The sequence below is a fragment of the Callionymus lyra genome, chromosome 5, assembly GCF_982586985.1.
Source record: "Callionymus lyra chromosome 5, fCalLyr1.hap1.1, whole genome shotgun sequence".
Taxonomy (NCBI): Eukaryota; Metazoa; Chordata; class Actinopteri; order Syngnathiformes; family Callionymidae; genus Callionymus; species Callionymus lyra.
Window position 1 is genome coordinate 11,925,251 of NC_141822.1, and position 17,771 is coordinate 11,943,021.

The 17,771-nt window shown below is 44.4% G+C and overlaps 1 protein-coding gene across 2 annotated transcripts in view; it reads right to left on the reverse strand.

Moving 5' to 3' along the window:
- The window catches only part of grk3 (G protein-coupled receptor kinase 3), a 34,174-nt gene extending 16,651 nt beyond the window's left edge, over positions 1 to 17,523 (reverse strand). The window contains exons 1-2 of one of the 2 annotated variants that reach the window (XM_087790940.1): positions 15,764 to 17,523; positions 5,400 to 5,476 (exon numbers count right to left, since the gene is read on the reverse strand). In XM_087790940.1, the coding sequence (XP_087647066.1) occupies positions 5,400 to 5,476; positions 15,764 to 15,876 (190 nt within the window). In that variant the 5' untranslated portion in view covers positions 15,877 to 17,523. The remainder of the gene's footprint in view (positions 1 to 5,399; positions 5,477 to 15,763) is intronic. The other variant, XM_087790942.1, reaches the window with a different exon arrangement.
- Positions 17,524 to 17,771: the final 248 nt, after the last annotated feature.

Genomic DNA, 17,771 nt, shown 5'->3' on the forward strand with positions numbered 1-17,771 from the left:
CAGTCAACTCCAGCAGCCTTTAAAGGTAATATTTGGTCATATTTTGGATTGAAAACAAATGAAAGCATTAAAGACTTTGTCATGAGTCATGTGGTCTGTAAATTCTACAACACCAGTGTCAAGTACTCGACAATACTATCCATGTTCCTACAGTATCACAATATATCACACCACACCACTGTACAGTGATATGTGTATTGTATATTGCCAGATTACCGAATATATACACCAATCATGGGGATGGGGGGGGGTTAGCACCATAAAATGTATGTGGCCAAAAGACACTTGGCTAAATATGGACAAAAACACCAGAGAAGACCTGGTCAACATAGTGCAGGTCCGAGTCTAACTGTAGTGGATTGAGATGGCAGCATGGGGGCACCCTAGGCTCAACAGCTCCGGCGAGAACCGAATGAGATCATGTCTTTGCACAAACTTGTAAACTAAACACCAGATCCAAGTGTGATGCGAGAGTGGAGGAGGGGTGTTACCATGGCGATCGCCTCCCAGGTTACAGTGCAAGTGTGAGCTGGGAAGTGAGATGTAGAGTCTGTGCTGTAAGGACGATGGAGGCGATGAAGCAGCAGAGTCGCAGGAGCATGCTGGGACTCCAGCCGGGTCACCATTGGTTACGGACTCTTCACACTTTGGCCAAATATTGTTCTGTACACCAGGGCAGCGAAACAGTTCCCGCCTGCGATCAATTCAGAGACCAAACAAAAACTGGCTGCTGCAGGGGTCAAAGGTTCAGAGTCGGCGTGTGAGGATAACTTCTGTGCAGGCATTAACATCATCTGCAACAGGAATAACCGGCTAACAGGATTCGGACTCCCGCTGTGATCAGACCTAGTCTGCTGTGCTGGAGTGTTGCGCTTAAACTGAGCCGGAACATTTCGGCAACCGACGCTCCTCAATTAAAAACACCTCCCTGACGGTCGGAAGACGTCACCCCTCAACCAGACAATAACAAGTCAAAACACCACATCAACACTAGACCATTAGCTTCAGAGAGGTGGCTGAGGATGCAGACCGTGGGCCACATGAGGTCCCTCGGCTGATCTTCGAGGACCATGTTCATGGAACTTCTTTTTTCTTCCTCGTCTCCGGCCGCCTACTAACGTCCGACAATCTTCCTTCGGCACGTCTTCCCGTCTGCTCTATCTCGACTGCAGACGTGATGGAGCAGATGCGTCACTTCCTGTCTGCAGCTCCAGCTGTGTCACGTGTGTGTGTGTGTGTGTGTGTGTGTGTGTGTGTGTGTGTGTGTGTACACAAGAGCAGCACAGGGCATCCTTGTTTGCAGAGCAGGAGCTGACTCCTGACGTAGACGCACACACGTGCACGCACACACACACCGACGCAGTGAGTGAGTGATCGAGGATTAACCTTAATCTCCGAACACTTCAACGCGGCCTAGCTAATTCAACAAATGGCCTTTTAGAGACACACATGAACACACACACACACTCAGGCCAGCACACACACACACATCTATTACACACACTCAGCTATGTCTCATTAGCAGCAGCATCTGAAAGTCTAAAAATACCGGCTGGACTTGTTCTGACAGCTGAGTCGCCTATACATCATCTGACCAAGCAGCAAGAGGCTCCGATCCTGGACTTGATGAGCCAGGACCTTGAATCGGTCTTCAGGACGTGGTCCATCTCGGGTTTACTAAAACACCCTTTTCACTTTGTTGTCTTTCGGTCCCTTTTTACAGACTAGAATTGTATCCCTTAGCATCTTCTGAGCATCACAGCTGAGAGCTTTTTTACTTCTGGGACCACTTCCAGAAGACGCCAGACATTAAGGGGTTTGATGGTCGTTGTCCAAGTCTACTGGTCCAATCCACATTTCCACATTACCATGTCCTTGTCAAGTTATGGTTGTCAGCTTGGAATTGGGAAGACACCACATCTATGTGGACAATGGCCACGGAGACGATGAGACGCCCCCTTGTGGGCATGGGAGGACCCACATGGCCTCCAGGCGCCCCTCGTGGAAACAATACAACACCCATGGACACAAGACGACCCTCTTGGAGTTGAGACGCCCCTTTCGGTAAGGTGATACGACCCCTGTAGACACGAGACGACCCGTGTGCAGACAATGACAACCGTGGACAGAAGAGGACACTTGTGTCAGAAGCATTTTGGTCACACATCTTGTGTCTACAAGTCTTGTGACACCTGTGAAAGACAAGACTTTTTATCTTTGTGTGGACACATCACTTGTGGGGACAATAACACTTGAGACAGGACTATATTCAGAGTCAACAACATCTTAAATATCCAAACAATTGCTGCAACAATGACCTTGACCCAAGTACTGTGTAAGACCCTGGACCTCTGAGGTGTGAAAGGTTGCAAGACGGTTTAAAAGTATCTTGGATTTTCCGTCATGACGTTCACCTGGGACGTGTCACGCATGAACAACAGTTGCCTCGCTGCAGGCGAGTGCATGAGTGAGTTACTCCGACGGTCTTTGGATCTTCGCAGCGAAGTTCTCACGAGTTCTGCTCACTTCATCACCTCAGGTCTGTTTGGCAAACTTAAACAAACGGCAGAGCGGATGTCTTGTCCTGGAACAAGTGTGTTTGCAGAAGCCGCTGAATTTGAGATATTAAACAAAAGCTACAGACGAGAGGTGCTGCCGAGGAGGAAAAACACCTTCCACGCCAGACGGGTCATCACGGGTACGGGGCTGCATCAACATCCCAGTGTTGATAGTTGACACGGACGGCAACTATCAAATAAAAAATACCTGCGACGCCCTGGATTACGGCAACCGGGTGGAGCAGAAGTCATGTGACCCGGCTCAAGACCGTTAACACGTCAGTGATCCTGGTCCAGTGTCTGGAGGACGTGGTTTTTGAACTGAGGATTCAACCATGTGCAAGAGTCGCTGCGGTTCCATCAAAATCAGCAGCAGAATAGATGTTACATCTTCTCAGAGTTTGTCACCAAAGATCATGTTTATTTTATCCGTGTTCTTCTTTTTGGAATAATTACATTTGCTGCTACATCGGCTTCTGAGCTCGTGTTGTCATCCAGTCCCAGTGGAAGTTTCAAAAAAACAACCTGGATCCATTAGAGCTTCTTTAGGGAGGACCTGTGACCACGGCAACCTCTTCCAGGAGGTTTTGGGGTTCTTGTTCTCTTGACCACTAGGGGGACACTGGAGTCTGTACGGCTCCTTCCTCCTCCCGTCTTCAATTTTCATCGCCTGTTTTATTCCTCCTTTCATCAATTTCATTTCTCCCCCGTCGACGCGGCGAGCGCAGCGCTCCGGCTGAGGTTGCCATGGTAATGGCAGTTGCTAGGCAACACACAACTCTCCATCATCCATTCCAGAAGTGTGACAGATGGAGAGGGAGAATGCCAAGGCAAGGGAAAGAAGAAGTGAAGAATGAAGAAAAGAGCGCAAAGTCTTCTTGCATCACTTCATGATGCGGCGCCACTTAACCTCTGATCGGTCGTCAACGCGACCGGATCCATCCACGACACCGACCGATCTTTAGATCGCGGCTCGTTCGCGTGTGCACGTTCTAGGCCCTCGCCGGACCCCGACCAGTGGACGGACGACATGAATGTGACTCCGTGTGTCCCGCCAGACGGGACGCCAGAACAAGGACTCGATTCAGCGGCGGCGGGAGAAGATGAGGAAGCAGATTTGGGTTTGCGGTCACGCTCGCTGTGAAACCGCTGTAGCACGCCGGCGAACAAACCCACATGTTGTTGTTGTTGTTCTGACATGCAAACTATCCATTTGACTGGCAAACACCAGACGCGTCCAGCGGCGATCCGTCCGCCTCTCACCCACTGTTGGAACTCGGATGAATAACGGTCTTAAACAACAGGAGCGCCGTGGCTCGCCAACTCACTTCTTACACATTTACAAGTGTTCGTCTGATTAGCTGACTCATCGTTCTTCTGCTTTCCTTGACCTTTTGCCGTTTTTGTCTATTTGACTAAAATGAAAAACGCTGACTCGTCTGATTTCCTCCCCTTGAAGGGGCGATCTGCCGCTGCCGTAGGACCTTCTAAAGGAGAATAAAAGACTCTCGCTTGCGGTCACAGACCCTCGACTGACGACGACGTTGGTTATTTCAGGAGTTTTTTCTTCTTAAAAACTCAATGTTCTTCACACTTTCGACATCTCCAGCAGTCAGAAGTGGATTTCACAAACAACAGCGCGTCACTTCCTGTGCAGAGGACGTTCATAGAGGAAGTGATGAGAAGAGAGACAAGAGCAGCAGTCTCTGGAGTCTCTCACACACATACACAAGAGTAAGTACAGCAGCTGGAGCCTGCAGGGCCGCGGAGGTCTCCTGGTACTCCACCTCTCCTCTGCTGCCGGGAGAGTGACGGGGGAAGAAGGCGGAGGGATTCTACGTTCACCGCACGCACCACCGCTCTGTGCTTCTTCAGGCACTTGTGTCGAACTAACTCACTACACGAGTGCTTCTGTCTCAGCGAGGCCTTGTTAGGAAACAGACGATCACATGACCCAAGAAAAACATGTTTTCTTAATTAGATTCTGTGGATGAGTCGAGTTTTTACAGACAACATTGTCGTTTCTCTTCACGTGTGGGATGTTTTTGTCTTGGGGACAAAGTTTACATTGTTTTAACACTTTTCCATTTATTTTCATTCTTCGATTAATTTTTTTAAATCAGCTTCAGTTTCCATTCACTCCTTTTATCTTTAAATGACTCAATTAGTTTGTTTTTCTTATATTTCGTGTTACCGTTTACATCAACCAGCAAGCCTCCATATAAGGAATTGATTTATTTTAATTAACAAGTCTATATATTTTAGGTGTGTTTGTAGTGGAAGCTCCAGGTCTCTCAGCTCCAGCTACAAGTTTTTTCTCATTCAAACACATGGCAAGTGTTGCAGCAAGATTTACTCTGATGGACTGGAATTTTTTCTGATCAATTCTTCTAATGGAGGCTTTAATAAAAGAGGGACGTTACAGACGAGCACTATGGAAGTATTTGGATGTTTCTCTAAGACAACTGAGCTCCAGTCGCCACATTAAAATGAACAAACAGTTTTGTCTATGACTCTTAAAAGGGACAGATTACTCTGAAAATAATCCCAACCCAGTTACGGGGCAGTTTGGTTAAGATAAATTCTGTTCAGCTGCAGCTCAGTGGGGTAAAGTATTTTGGCCCCTTGTGTGATTGAGTTTGACCTCCTGGTTTATACTAGAAACAATGTTCCTTTAGTCAACTTTTCAAGTGTTTATTATCTTCGTGGTTTCTTGTTTTGAGTTTCTCACAATTCAACTTTTAAGTGATGTCTCACACGCCTTCAACACTGATGGTTTCTGACTCAAACAAAGGTCGATGTTGAAGGTTCAACAGCCGAGCAGCTTATTACAAAACTCACCGATCTTTTGGTTGAAGATCTTGTCGAACGTGAGCTCGTCTCGCTCCTCCAGGTACTTCTGCATCACACTGCGAATGCTGTCAAAACAGGGGGAGGGAGGGGGGGAGGCGCGGGGAAGAGAGGGAGCGGGTGAGTAAATTAATAAACAACATGCTTTACAGTCCTGCTCCGCCTCCGGGTGCCTTGCTTTGAGACTCTCCCTGCCTCTGGGTCCCCAGATGGACTCTCCCCTGCAGGGGGGAGGCAAGGGGGAGGCAAGAGGGAGGCCTGGGGAGATACAAGACACCCAGAGAGAGAGTGTTAATGAGAACGAGCGCAGAGAGAATGAATCAATTAGCGGCTCCTGCACGGATCCATTAACACCAACAGCTCCTGCAGTCCAGTTCACCTGGATCTGGATCAGAACCTAGTCAGAAATGAAGATACAGAGCCAGGGCCTTCAGTTACCAAGCTCCTCTGCTGTTTAAAAAATACTGTGTTTAAGACTCATCTTTAAACTCTTATTTTTGATGAAGCTTATCATACAGCAAACTTTCCTATTTCTTTTTCGAACTGTAAAACTCTAACTCACCCTCTTCCTCTCCATCTTCCACCGGAGACCTTGTCCTTCACCTCTTTCTCAGCACCTCCCGAGCATGATGCTGGATCCAGTATCTCCACCTGTTCTACAGCCTCATCGTCGCTCCTGCCATCTCTTTCCCTCTTCCTCCTCCTATCCACACCGAGTCTGCTTCTGCCTGTTAAAAGTATGTTTTCCTGGCCTCCATCACACATGGTGGGACCTGTTTGCTTCTTTTATTTAAACTGTTATTTCCTCAAGATAACTTTGTTAGGATTGGACACTTGAAAAAAATGAAATGAAATTGAATTAAGCCTGGAGTTTCCGCTCCGTTTGTCTGAGACAAGATCCGAAAAGAACATTCCCAGAAAAGGATTTATAAAAATGTATCCAATAATTCCCGAAAGGCGGAATTAATAACACAATAGAGGTGCATGTTGCCACAAAATGGATTTTGCAACACTGTAATTACGCAGTAGAGAGTAGTTACACATACTTTGATTGATGCCATTCTTCAAAGTCAACAAGCAAAAAGGCTCCAAAAAAAGGTTTTATGATGAACTTTTTAAAGCTTTGCACAGTTACCGAACCGATGGGGAGACTGACTTGGAAGAACATTCTGTTTTAGGGCTCGTTCTACTGTTTATCTCCAACACATCAGCCAACTACTGTGATTTGAAAGATGCATCAAGATCTACAAACCTGCACGTCTGTGATCACGAGGAAGCTACGAGATCGAAAAAAATCGCCGGTGGCTTTGCTGCAACCTGCGACAGGAGTGCTCCCAGAAGCATCATAAATATCAATACATGCCATGTTCACTGCCATAAGAGAGGAGCAGCGACAGAGATGTTACAAACACTTCCCAGAGTAGAAATGGATGTCTTTAATAACTCTGTCTGTGTTGTGTATTTTAAGCAAGTACTGAGTATTTATTGTTTTCATTTGAGATGCATGATTCAATTAGGTTTTTACCTTCTAGCTACATGTTTGAAATGTGCTTCCTTTTTTTAAACGTTTTTATTTAAACAGAGACTAATGCTGGAGATGTTTTTCTGTAATACAAGTGCAATAAAAATATATTGTATTTGACCTCTTTAACCCTTTCTTTCAGTGAAAGTTAAATCTCCAGGTACTGCGAAACCAATACAAAAACAGGGGCAAATAAATTAGCAAAAAGTGATCTTTTGTCTGGAAATATTTTTTATTCCTCAGACAAACTACTTTACACAAAACAAAGAAAGAAGAACTGTGATACAATACAACAACTGCATTATCAAGAGAAAATACAGTGATCTAAAGTTCAGGTTATAAAAACCGCCCCTAGCAGATAAACAGATAAATAAACAAACCATTACGCAGTCGGACAAAAACTAACTGAGTGGACAACGCCAACCCTCAGTGACCTCTGAGGTCAAAGGTCGAGTTAGAACCTGGTGTCAGCATTTAGTTCTGGAGTGATAAAAGGAATTGATTTCCGTGTCTGGAAGTCATCAAAGGCAGAACCAACTCATCAGTTCCGTCTAGTTCCTCATCAGCACGGCGTCGCACCTTAAACAATTGTTGCTGAACCGTTGATCGTATATCGATTCAAACGGCAGAGAACCCATGAAGTTATAGTCAAAGCTTCAGTTTACGATCCTCAGCGGTTGATGATGACGCCAGACTCTGACTACTTGTGGATCGTCATATAACTAGTATAACTTACTACAATTGATACTTGAAATGTTCCCGTCAAGTGACTGTGATGTCAGAGAAGATACAATTTATTTTTTTTCAAATTAGTACTACAGTAATTGTTAGTTGACATCTTACCCTTGTATTTGACAAACAAACTCATGTACAATTTGTTTTTTTCTCCCTCTTAAGCAAACTTCAATTCAATTTAAATATGAGGTTCTACATTATATTCAGTATAAAGTGTGTTTTTAACCATGATTTAACTTCTGGTGACGTAACTATTCTAGAGAAGAAATGCATGTCTTTGACATGAAAACAATATGTTTGTACAGCAGATGCAATACTCATTCATCATGATTTCGTGCCGATATTCATCTTGAAGACATTTTTCTCTTTCGAGTTCACATCGCAGTGCTGCTATAAAATAAACCTATTTCATCATAAACTTGTGATATATTCGATCGTAAATTACACCTGACCAAAGGTTTAGTCATTACACTTCTACTTCCTCACTTGTATAAAATATAAGTGTGATTATAAATTACCTTCATTTAAACTTAACACTTTTAACACAATTTTACACTTGATTTAAAGAAAATCCTGAATAAAATATACCAGAAAGATTTTTCTCTTATTATTCAGCTCATCCCACAATAATCATTCTTTATTTTCTGCCTTTATATTTCTCAAAATGTTGCCCTCAAAATGCAGGAGATAGTGTTTCAGAGCGTTACAAATTCTAAACTTCCTGGGCGGGGGACAGTGGCGCCATGCACAGGTTCCCCTACACTGTGAGAACCCTGAAACCATACAAGTGCTACTAAATAGAAAGCGACAAAAAGATGGAAACTCAAACTTTACCCTGAAACCTGCACAGTCCAGTTAAGAAGATACTGTAAGAGTCGTGCCTCGTGATCATTTATCACAGAACCCATTCTAGAACCACCGTTAGCTTGACGAGTCAGCTGAGGTCAGTATTGAAGCGTTTTGTTCTGGACGATATATATATATTTAGACTCGTCTGGAGCAACACAACTGTTTCACTAGTTTGTCCAGAGTCAGAGTTCTAGATCTAGAACATACACAGCAGGTTGGACACGGGTCAGCAGTTCTGGTAATGGCGTAACAACATCTGTGCAGCATGCTAATGTAGACAGCAGGAGAAACAACAACAACAAGACATTGGAGAGAAATTCATTATTAAACATCTTCAACAGTAAGATGGACCATCAGATTGCATCAGAACCAGTGACATAGGACCAAAGCTCCTCTTTCTTGTCTGCCACAATGAGCTCTTCATACTTCTAAAGAGAGACACACCGGGAAATGTGACACTGAACACCTGAAACGCTTGTGTGGTCTTCGTGTCAGAAGCTTAAGCTAGCTGTGACCAGAAACATTTGTTTTTAGCACGTTCCCTAGAAAAGAGTTGGTTTCAAATTCCATTGACTTGCTTTAGTTGAATGCATTGAACAACTGACTTGAGGCAAATAAACAAAAGATAACCTCGGGTCTAAACGCAAAGATTAGCAGGAAGTCAATTAGCTGCGATGACGCTACATCCAGGAGATCTCCAAGTAGGGATCAGAGATGTGGGTTCAGGTGCACCATCAGCAGTCTCAAGCCTTCTTCTACTACAGGACTCAGCTGTTCATCCACAACAAACTCTTTTTTTTTTATATCTGTAATTTTGCTTCTTTCCCTCAACAAAACGTGTCTACTTTAAAATAACGCAGGTTTACTTTGGGTTCATAAACAAGGGTCTGGTAAAACAACATTCTGATGAGGTTTGAAAATAGCAACAGTCACATTGATCTTTAACCATGATTGCAATTGTGATTTCATCATAACAACATGAAGGTAATGAAAAATGAATGGTTCAAAGTGTGGCCTTCAGTATTGTGTTGCCCAGCAATCGGCCAAAGTCATACTTTTCAGTCTACTTTGGATTTTTATCCAGTTTAATTCCCATTTCTGCTTCTCAATTTTATTTATCTTGTGTTGGAACTTTACGGTTGATCAGGGTGTGTATTGGCAAGAATCTGGGGCTACAATATGTATCGCAATACAGGGTCAGAGATTCAATATATAGTAATACTGTAGTAACAAGGATATATTTGTAGTATTGACTGCTGCCTGCCATCTAGGGGCCCGGAAGTTTAATTGCAACACAAAATGAACAAAAGTTTTGAATAATAGTGTTATTTATAAAATAAAACATATTTTTAAAAACTATTTTATTTTATACACACTTTATTGAAATATAAAATATAAAATGTCCATGATTAAAATAAAATGTGATTTTATATACAGTATACATCATTTTGAAGATTGATAAGGTTTTGTTTTTTTTTGTTTTTTTTAAACAAAAAAACAGTTCGTCAATAAGTGTATTGACAATTTTTTATTACCTCTAATGGTCTTGAAACATTGCTCTTAGTGGACTTTCTAACTTTTCACTTTAACAAGTCGTTCCTGGCCACAACCACTGAACCACGAGTCAAACCACCAGGCCAACGATCGGTCTGAGTCTCTAATGGATCAAGAACCACATGTGGTGTTCCAGGACTGCTCCGATAGGAAGTAGTGTCTGATCAGTATCAACATCTCAGGCGAGCAAATATTGAACATCATTAACAGGATCCCGTTGACATTTCTGCGGCTCTAATTGAAATGTGATGATAACGAGCGGCGGTGTTTGTCTTATAACCTGGTCGGGCAGATATTTTTTTTGGAGCTTCCAGCTGACAAAGACTTGACATGAGCCTGGTTGAGAGGCCGCGTGTTTGGGAGGAAAACCAGTTCCGCTGGTTGACACGGGTCTTCGGCAGAGGGGGAGGGAGCTGGAACTTGTGAAACCGAGACGACTCAGCGCTTTACTTCCTGCTTCCGTTTCAGGAAACCCTCAGCATGAGAGACGCCGCCAAAGTTCAAGTTCCGCCGACCGTTGAGTCACCGCAGCCCAGGTGTCCGTCCAGAGCCGTGAACCGAGAAGAGCTTCTCATGAAGCTAGACGAGCTCACAAATATCCTCCAATCAAAAACAACTCTAATTCTATTAACAAGTTCATCCAGATGTGCATAAAGTCGAAAAGTGTTGAGGACAGTTAATCACAAACAGTGTTTAAAGAGTAATTTTAGAAGCAATTCAAAAAAACTTTAACTCAAGCGACAACTTTTGACTAGTGAGTTGCGGCAGAAGAGTGTTATTTGAAAGCTGCCACCAAAACACACGATTCCCCGGAGGGATTTCTACCCACTTCTCATGTTGTGGGTAGAATCCTTAATAGTTGTTTAACGCGTCCCTCTGTGGCCGACCTTTGACCCCACCCCTCCCGGTTTTGTGTTTTATCACACAACAAGTTCCTCCTCTGGATCTCTGCCGCCTTATCAGGATTATTATTTCAGAGAACAAAAGGCAGCAGCCAGTGGTGTCTCCGGCGGCAGAGTCATGAATCGAGAGTCTGTTCGTTTGGTTTCGACCACAAAACATCAAGCGCATTATTGAGAGCATTATCATAACCGTCAACCTTTTTAAGTGCCTGATCTTTTTGCTAATGATTCTACTATAGGCTAACGGGTAAACAAGCACAGCCGAATACACATGTGGAGTCCTACCGGTGAAGTACCAGTGAAGATTTGAGCCATTTTGGATAGTTTTTGATGAAGAGAATTAAGTAAGTAAGTAAGTAAGTAAGCAATTTTTATTTGTATAGCGCTTTTCTAGACCAGGGTCACAAAACGCTTAAACAATCAAAACAATATTCAATAAAGTATATATTTTAAAGGTCAAGATAAAACTGATAACACAACAGGAGTTCCAGAAAATCAAGGAAAAGCCTGAACAAATAAAAACATCTTAAGATGTTTCTTAAAGGAGTCAAAGTGATGAGAAAGAGCCAGTTGACAATAACGAAGGAATCGAAATAACAGACCATAGTTATTATTTTATCTTGTTCTCTGAACTTGCCCCATTAAAAAAAAACATTTTGGGATTGAGTCAAGGCTTTTACGTTCACCTGCTTCAGTTCTGCACGTCTAATATCAAACATCAAAAAAGGCATCTCAGGTTAATCCACCGATAAGGTTTCCTCTCACAGCCCTTCTAGGAAGAGCCCTCCTTCACCCAACAGAGATGTTTGACCAACTCTGTTGCTATGAGGGGTCATCTTTGCATCATCGGGTCGGTGTCCTCCCTCCCCCACAGGAGCCCTCAGATCCCCGCCGCAGGACGCCGCCTCGGACCGTCGAGAATGTGGCAGGCGTCCGCGATCTCCTCGTGTCACTTTCGACAGGAGCTCTGACGCCCGGCGACTACAACTATAGAAGCTGTAACGTCCGTCGAACCGACACAAAACATCCACCCGTCCGAGACGACAGTCACGTCCGTGCAAGAACTGCTCCGTTTCTTGACCGCAACTTTTATTTGCCAGTTTGAAAAAATATAAAAATGGGTGCACACAAAATATGTTTATACATATGACCTATTAACTTTGATGGCACCTATCACGTGACCTCTTCTCCTTGCACTCATTTGTCTTAGATTTATATTGTGCGACAAGACTTAATAACTCAGCTTAGAGTCAGATAAATGACTACTGGATACCTGAAACACCAGGTAAGGGATGGAAGAGCCACCCCAAACTGATGTTTATTTCCTCCAGGAAACAAACAAATATTTGGATCCTGGATACGACCTGCATCTTGAAACTGACAACACTCATCCAGGGGTTAAGATTATTACAACAACGAGTGTGCGAGACCATACCAGACTAGCGACACTGTGGATAATCTCAGGGACGTCAGTGTTTCCTGACCGACACTCATGATTCCTGAACATCTGATGGAAGGCCAAACAAGATAATCCCAGATTATCGGGTCAGGTTGCAGGAAAAAAACCCGAGATAAACATCTTATTAACGCAGGACAGAAGGAGTTTAATCCGTCCTGCTGAAGTAATAGCAGTTGTCGACGATGTGACAAACTTTCTGTGCAACGTCGTATGGTCCTATACTCTAAAAGTTTATCTGGGTGACCTAAAACTGACCAAACTGTTTAACGTGCGAAGGCACTCGGCGAGACGAAGGCGTGGAGAACTCCGTCGACGTCGACCTTCACCGGGGTGACAGAGCGCCGGCTTCGCTTCTCAAATCAACTTTCTGGAAAACTGATTTGATTGGTCAGCCTGACGAGCGAAGGAGCCACTGGCTGACGGAGACCGACGACGACGTGTCCATTAGCATGAGAGACGTGGACCCGCGGCGGCTCGGGATCTAAAACTGACCAAACCGTGCTACTTGACATCGCAATTATCGGGTCAAAAAGTTTCGTGGTAATCTGATCATTTAAGACCTTTGGTTCGATTTCAAGCTTATTTCAGAAAAAATCTGCGCACTAATTTAGCAGAACTGCTTAGTAAAATATAAATAAGATGATTTGACGCTTCACACAGAGCAATTCTATTTACGAAAAGAGGAACTTTGAAAACAAAGGTTGCTGTAGTTCCAGTGTTTGGTTAAACAGACCAGTCAGCACTGGTCCCATCTGATTTGTGATGTCTGTTTGCTGGTCCAGAGTCCTACTGGACTGGTTCTGGATACACTTGAGGTCATCTTCACGGTTGAAGCTGCGGCTCACCGTTCTGGTTCTGACTGACAAATGTTCCTCGCATAAACTTCAGTAAGTCAGTGGACCAAGAAAGTGAAAGTGTTTGTATATTTACAAAAAAAAAACCAAACCACACGCAGAGACACAGAGGAAACTAAAATGACGACTTCACGACAGCGGAGGGAAGTCGTTCTACAGCAGCACGGTTGCAAGATGACTTGCTGCGTGGAAACTTGTGGGAACTATTTGGTTATCATTTCTCTTTTCTAACTGACAAACAAACCAACAACCAACACTTTAGAAACAGAGGTGGACATGTTTCGTGTTAACATTAGTTTAAATTGATTCAGCGATACTGGATTGACCCAGTACAGACCTCAGGACTTGCTAATAAAACTGTGTCAATTCATACGAACAACTGATCGACACTAGGTCAAACATGAGACGACTGACGGCGTCAAAGTCTACATAAACAGGGACGTTTGACGTTCATCGTGGTGGATATTTTCTGCTGATCTCATGTTGTCAGGACATGTTTTTGAAGCCCGGAGTTTCGTTAGTCAGTCAACATTCCGCTGGGAATTAAGTTGTTAATAGAAAGTATCCGAAACGTCAAACAACAATGAAGATGGAGGATAAACATCTGCTTGTTATCAAAACATTCCCATACACAACAGTGACATGTCCAGACTTTTGGGGAAGACAACACACTTGTCCACAGTCTCGTCTCCTCCACTGAAATCACACAAACCACACAAACGCGTTGACCTCCTCACATGTTGAAAGGTCAAACCGTCATGCTACATGACATTTCCTAAGAAGGATTTTCAGTTCTCATAAATACAGGAAAATGGTTCAACTCAAATCTAGTTATTGCTCAACACTAAACTTGAGTGAGGAATAATAACAACTAACCCTGATCATTAGACTTCTACAGGATTCTGGTCCACATTACTGGTAAGAATGTGTCAGGGGCAGCAAACTTATAGTCGTAGAGAACGGATAGAAGTTCAACTATCTTATGGTGATGTTCAACAGTTGGAATTCAACAGAGTCGATCATGGCGGTTGATTTGGTCGCGAGTATTTTTGTATTAACCAATGTTTACAGATGTAAACGTCCAGAACGGCCGAGAACATAACGTAGGGACTGAGCACCTGAAAAGCTGAACATGTCTGTCCTCGACATGGTTGTTGCCGATGGCATTAAATGTGTAGATGCAAAAAACACTCAGTAATTTAGCGCCACATTGACTCTCTGGCGCCCCTGCTGGCTAAAAGATTGTTTACTGCATAAGTTTGTTACGTTAATATGTTTGCCTCGGGCTCAGCCTGAGAGCAGTAGAACAAGTTGTAGGACCCGAGTGGACCCTACAGTGGACTATTTTTGGAGTCACCTATGTGGAAATGTACATTTTCAAACAGTTTAACCAATTATTCTCCAGCTTAAGAACACTCACATATCCTGAGGTCAGCCTCCGTTTGTCTCCAGGACAGATCATTGATCATTGTTGACATTATGAAATGTTATAAGAGGACTTTGACATCTAATAACTACATTTGTGCGTCTATAGCGCTGCTGTTTTGTAATAGTTTTTTTTATTATTTCTCTTCAACTTCACAAAAATTAATGAGTTAACTGAGTTTTGACTTAAGTTTGAACTTGAAATGTCAAGACTGGGAAATACAATAATACATTGCTAACCTACTGAATAAATATTAGAAAATTACTAAATAATAACATAAATCTAAAATATGAACCCATTTTGAATATTGTAAAGCAAACTAGTAAATGTAAATTTCTTGCATTTGTTTCTACTGTAAAATAATTGCTGCACATCTTAGAAATGATAAAAAAAAAGGATTAGTTAAAGTTGAGCTTTTAAAACAGCTGATTTGCATGGTCGATCATCAATATGTGTATTTTTCCCAGCTGCAATGTTTGTTTTACGTTTACAAGTTATCTTTAGGTGTTTCTTGAGTAAACAATTGTGACGAAACACAACTTAAGATGCCAAAGTCGTGTCAAGTTAAATATTGGGAGTGAAAAAAACAAACTCCCTTAAACCCATGTTGAGTATGTAACGTTTAAATCATCTGAATATTAATATTTAAACATGGTAAAGAGCTACGAACGTCTGCGGTAAATACTAAGTTCCAGTTTGTATTTTAAACAGTCAGCGAGAACAGGTTCTTGGAATCATCATGTTTTTCAATGGCAGATGAAAGTATGTTTTCAATCATGTTTTTTTTTTTTTTAAAGATTCTATCCAAGGCTTTAGTTTAGTCGGTTGCTGAACATATAATACACACTTGGTACAAATGACATTTCAGTAGTTTTCTTGATGGTTATTGAGTGACATTTCTGCAAACATCTGGATGGTTCTTTTGAAAATAAAAGTCTAGTTGAACCCTGGAGGAAGAGGCCTCCATCTTTCACTGCACATCCCTCTCTCTCGAACACAACGTGTAAGCGTGAGAGGGTCATGGTGTCGCAGGTTCGAGTGCGGTTCCGCTCACCTGGGCTCGGGCAGGATGATCTTCTTGCTGGCTCTGGCTGCAGGAGTCGACTTGCTCTTCTCCATCGCCATCAGATAGCTGACATCAGCGAGCACCGCTTCCAGGTCCGCCATCTTCACAGCCTGGACGGAGCGGATCGATCAAGGAGAGAAGCCTGGTTCTGTTGCTCAGCGGTTCCGATTGCAATAAAAAAAAAAGGAAGGAAGGAAGGTGCGATCACAGAGGCAGCCGGAGCCTCATCCAGGGGGGCCCGGAGACCGGCGGCGGCGGGGCGGGGTAGGGGGTGGTGGGGTGGGGAGGAAGTCGGTGCTGGAAAACTCGGTTCTTGGTTCGCTTAGACTAGCATGGTGAAGGCAGGAGAACCGAACCGTGCAGGGGAAGACATGGAGCTAATCTGAGAGCAAAAAAAATCACCCCCGAAGTCTGTGTAATCCCATTTAGTGCAGGAGGAATAATCTGGATTGAGACCAGAGTTGTTTACTGGAGCTCCCGCTGGTCCCTGGAGGGGTTCTGTCGCCGCTGGCCCCCCAAAAAATAAAGCACCGATGATAACGCCACAGAGAACCCGGGGTGACCCGGAGAATATTTTTAAGATGTTTACCTGCGATGGCAACAACGGCGCGTGTTTTATTTTATGGATCCTCTTCGACGGGTTCAGTCTCTTAAATTTTAATTATTTAACGAGAACATTTAACATTCCATGGAATCCAAACACTGTTTATTTTCGCTTCCTGTGCGGCTCCAAAGCTCCCTAAACACGCATCAATCACGCGAAAAAAAACAACAACAACAAGTGGATCTGTTGGGTCAGAACCGCTGAGGTTTTTAACGCGACTAACGAGGTTGTCATCCACGGGTTTTAATGACAAATTAGCTAGTAAAGAGCTAACTTGTTTGTAGCCCCCGCTAGTTAGCTTCCGCGCTAGCGAACCTGCTAGCCAAGCTGGCTAACAGACGGAGGATGTGCTCGAGCTTTAGATCCAGACTTTGGGTCGGTTTTTTTGGGGGGCGTTCGTTCCCGAGTGATAACCGGTCAACACTAGAACTATCCGGCGGAGGACGATGCTGTCTCTCGGCTTCAAGGTTTTAAGAAGCTAACGGCGGCGAGGAAACTCGGTTCTTGGGGGGGAAATGTTGAAATGTTTTCCGTGTCAGAAGCTCGTCCAGCGCAAGTCAGGAAGACAATCGCGTCAAATAATCCATATTCGCTTTTTCGGGGTGACCCGGAGGATTCGGGGGTTGTTGGGGTGGCGGCGGGGGGGGACCCTCCGAGGCTGGAGGAGACCGAGCTCGGAGCGAGGGTTGACGGCTCGGGAGGGGGGGAGGGTGCGCTGGAGGACTCGCTGAACGGTTTCACCATTCGTCGCCAATGGTGTCGGTTCTGGTCGCGACCAGCAGGTCCACAAATGTTCGGCTTCCGAACGGCACCGACTCCTTTGCCCCCAGACGGACGGGCACGCGTCTCACGGAAGCCCCCCTCGCTCGCTGCGTCTCGACCCCGCGGCGGTGGTGGCCCTCTGGCTCAGACGGTTCGGATCCGGGCTCTGGCAGGACACATGTTGACTCGAGTCTCCTTCTTCTGGGGTGTTTTTTTTTCCTTCGGTGTTTTCTGTCGCACGGTGAGTCCGCGGCTGTCGCTGCTTTGTGGCTCCACTTCCTCCCACTGCGGCGGTGAGGGAGGCGCGCAAAACCCGGAGCTGGAGCAGCTGGAGCTGGAATCACGGCTCGCGAAAAAAACAACAACACACGTTTATGATCCCAACAGTGACATCCGAGGAGAACCTGAGCCTTGGATCGTGTTTGGAGTCTGGGTGTGACTCGGATAGAGGAGAACCGGTACGGTAGATTCTACCCCCCCCCCCCCTCTCGAGGGGGTGGGTGGGGGGGGGGGGACTTTGGACGGGAGGACTTGGGCACGTTAGGGACGTTTAAAGTCTCAAGGTTCAAGGTGTGATGTTCTGAGCCACGATGGTTCTGGACCTGGACGGAAGAGACACATTATCTGGGC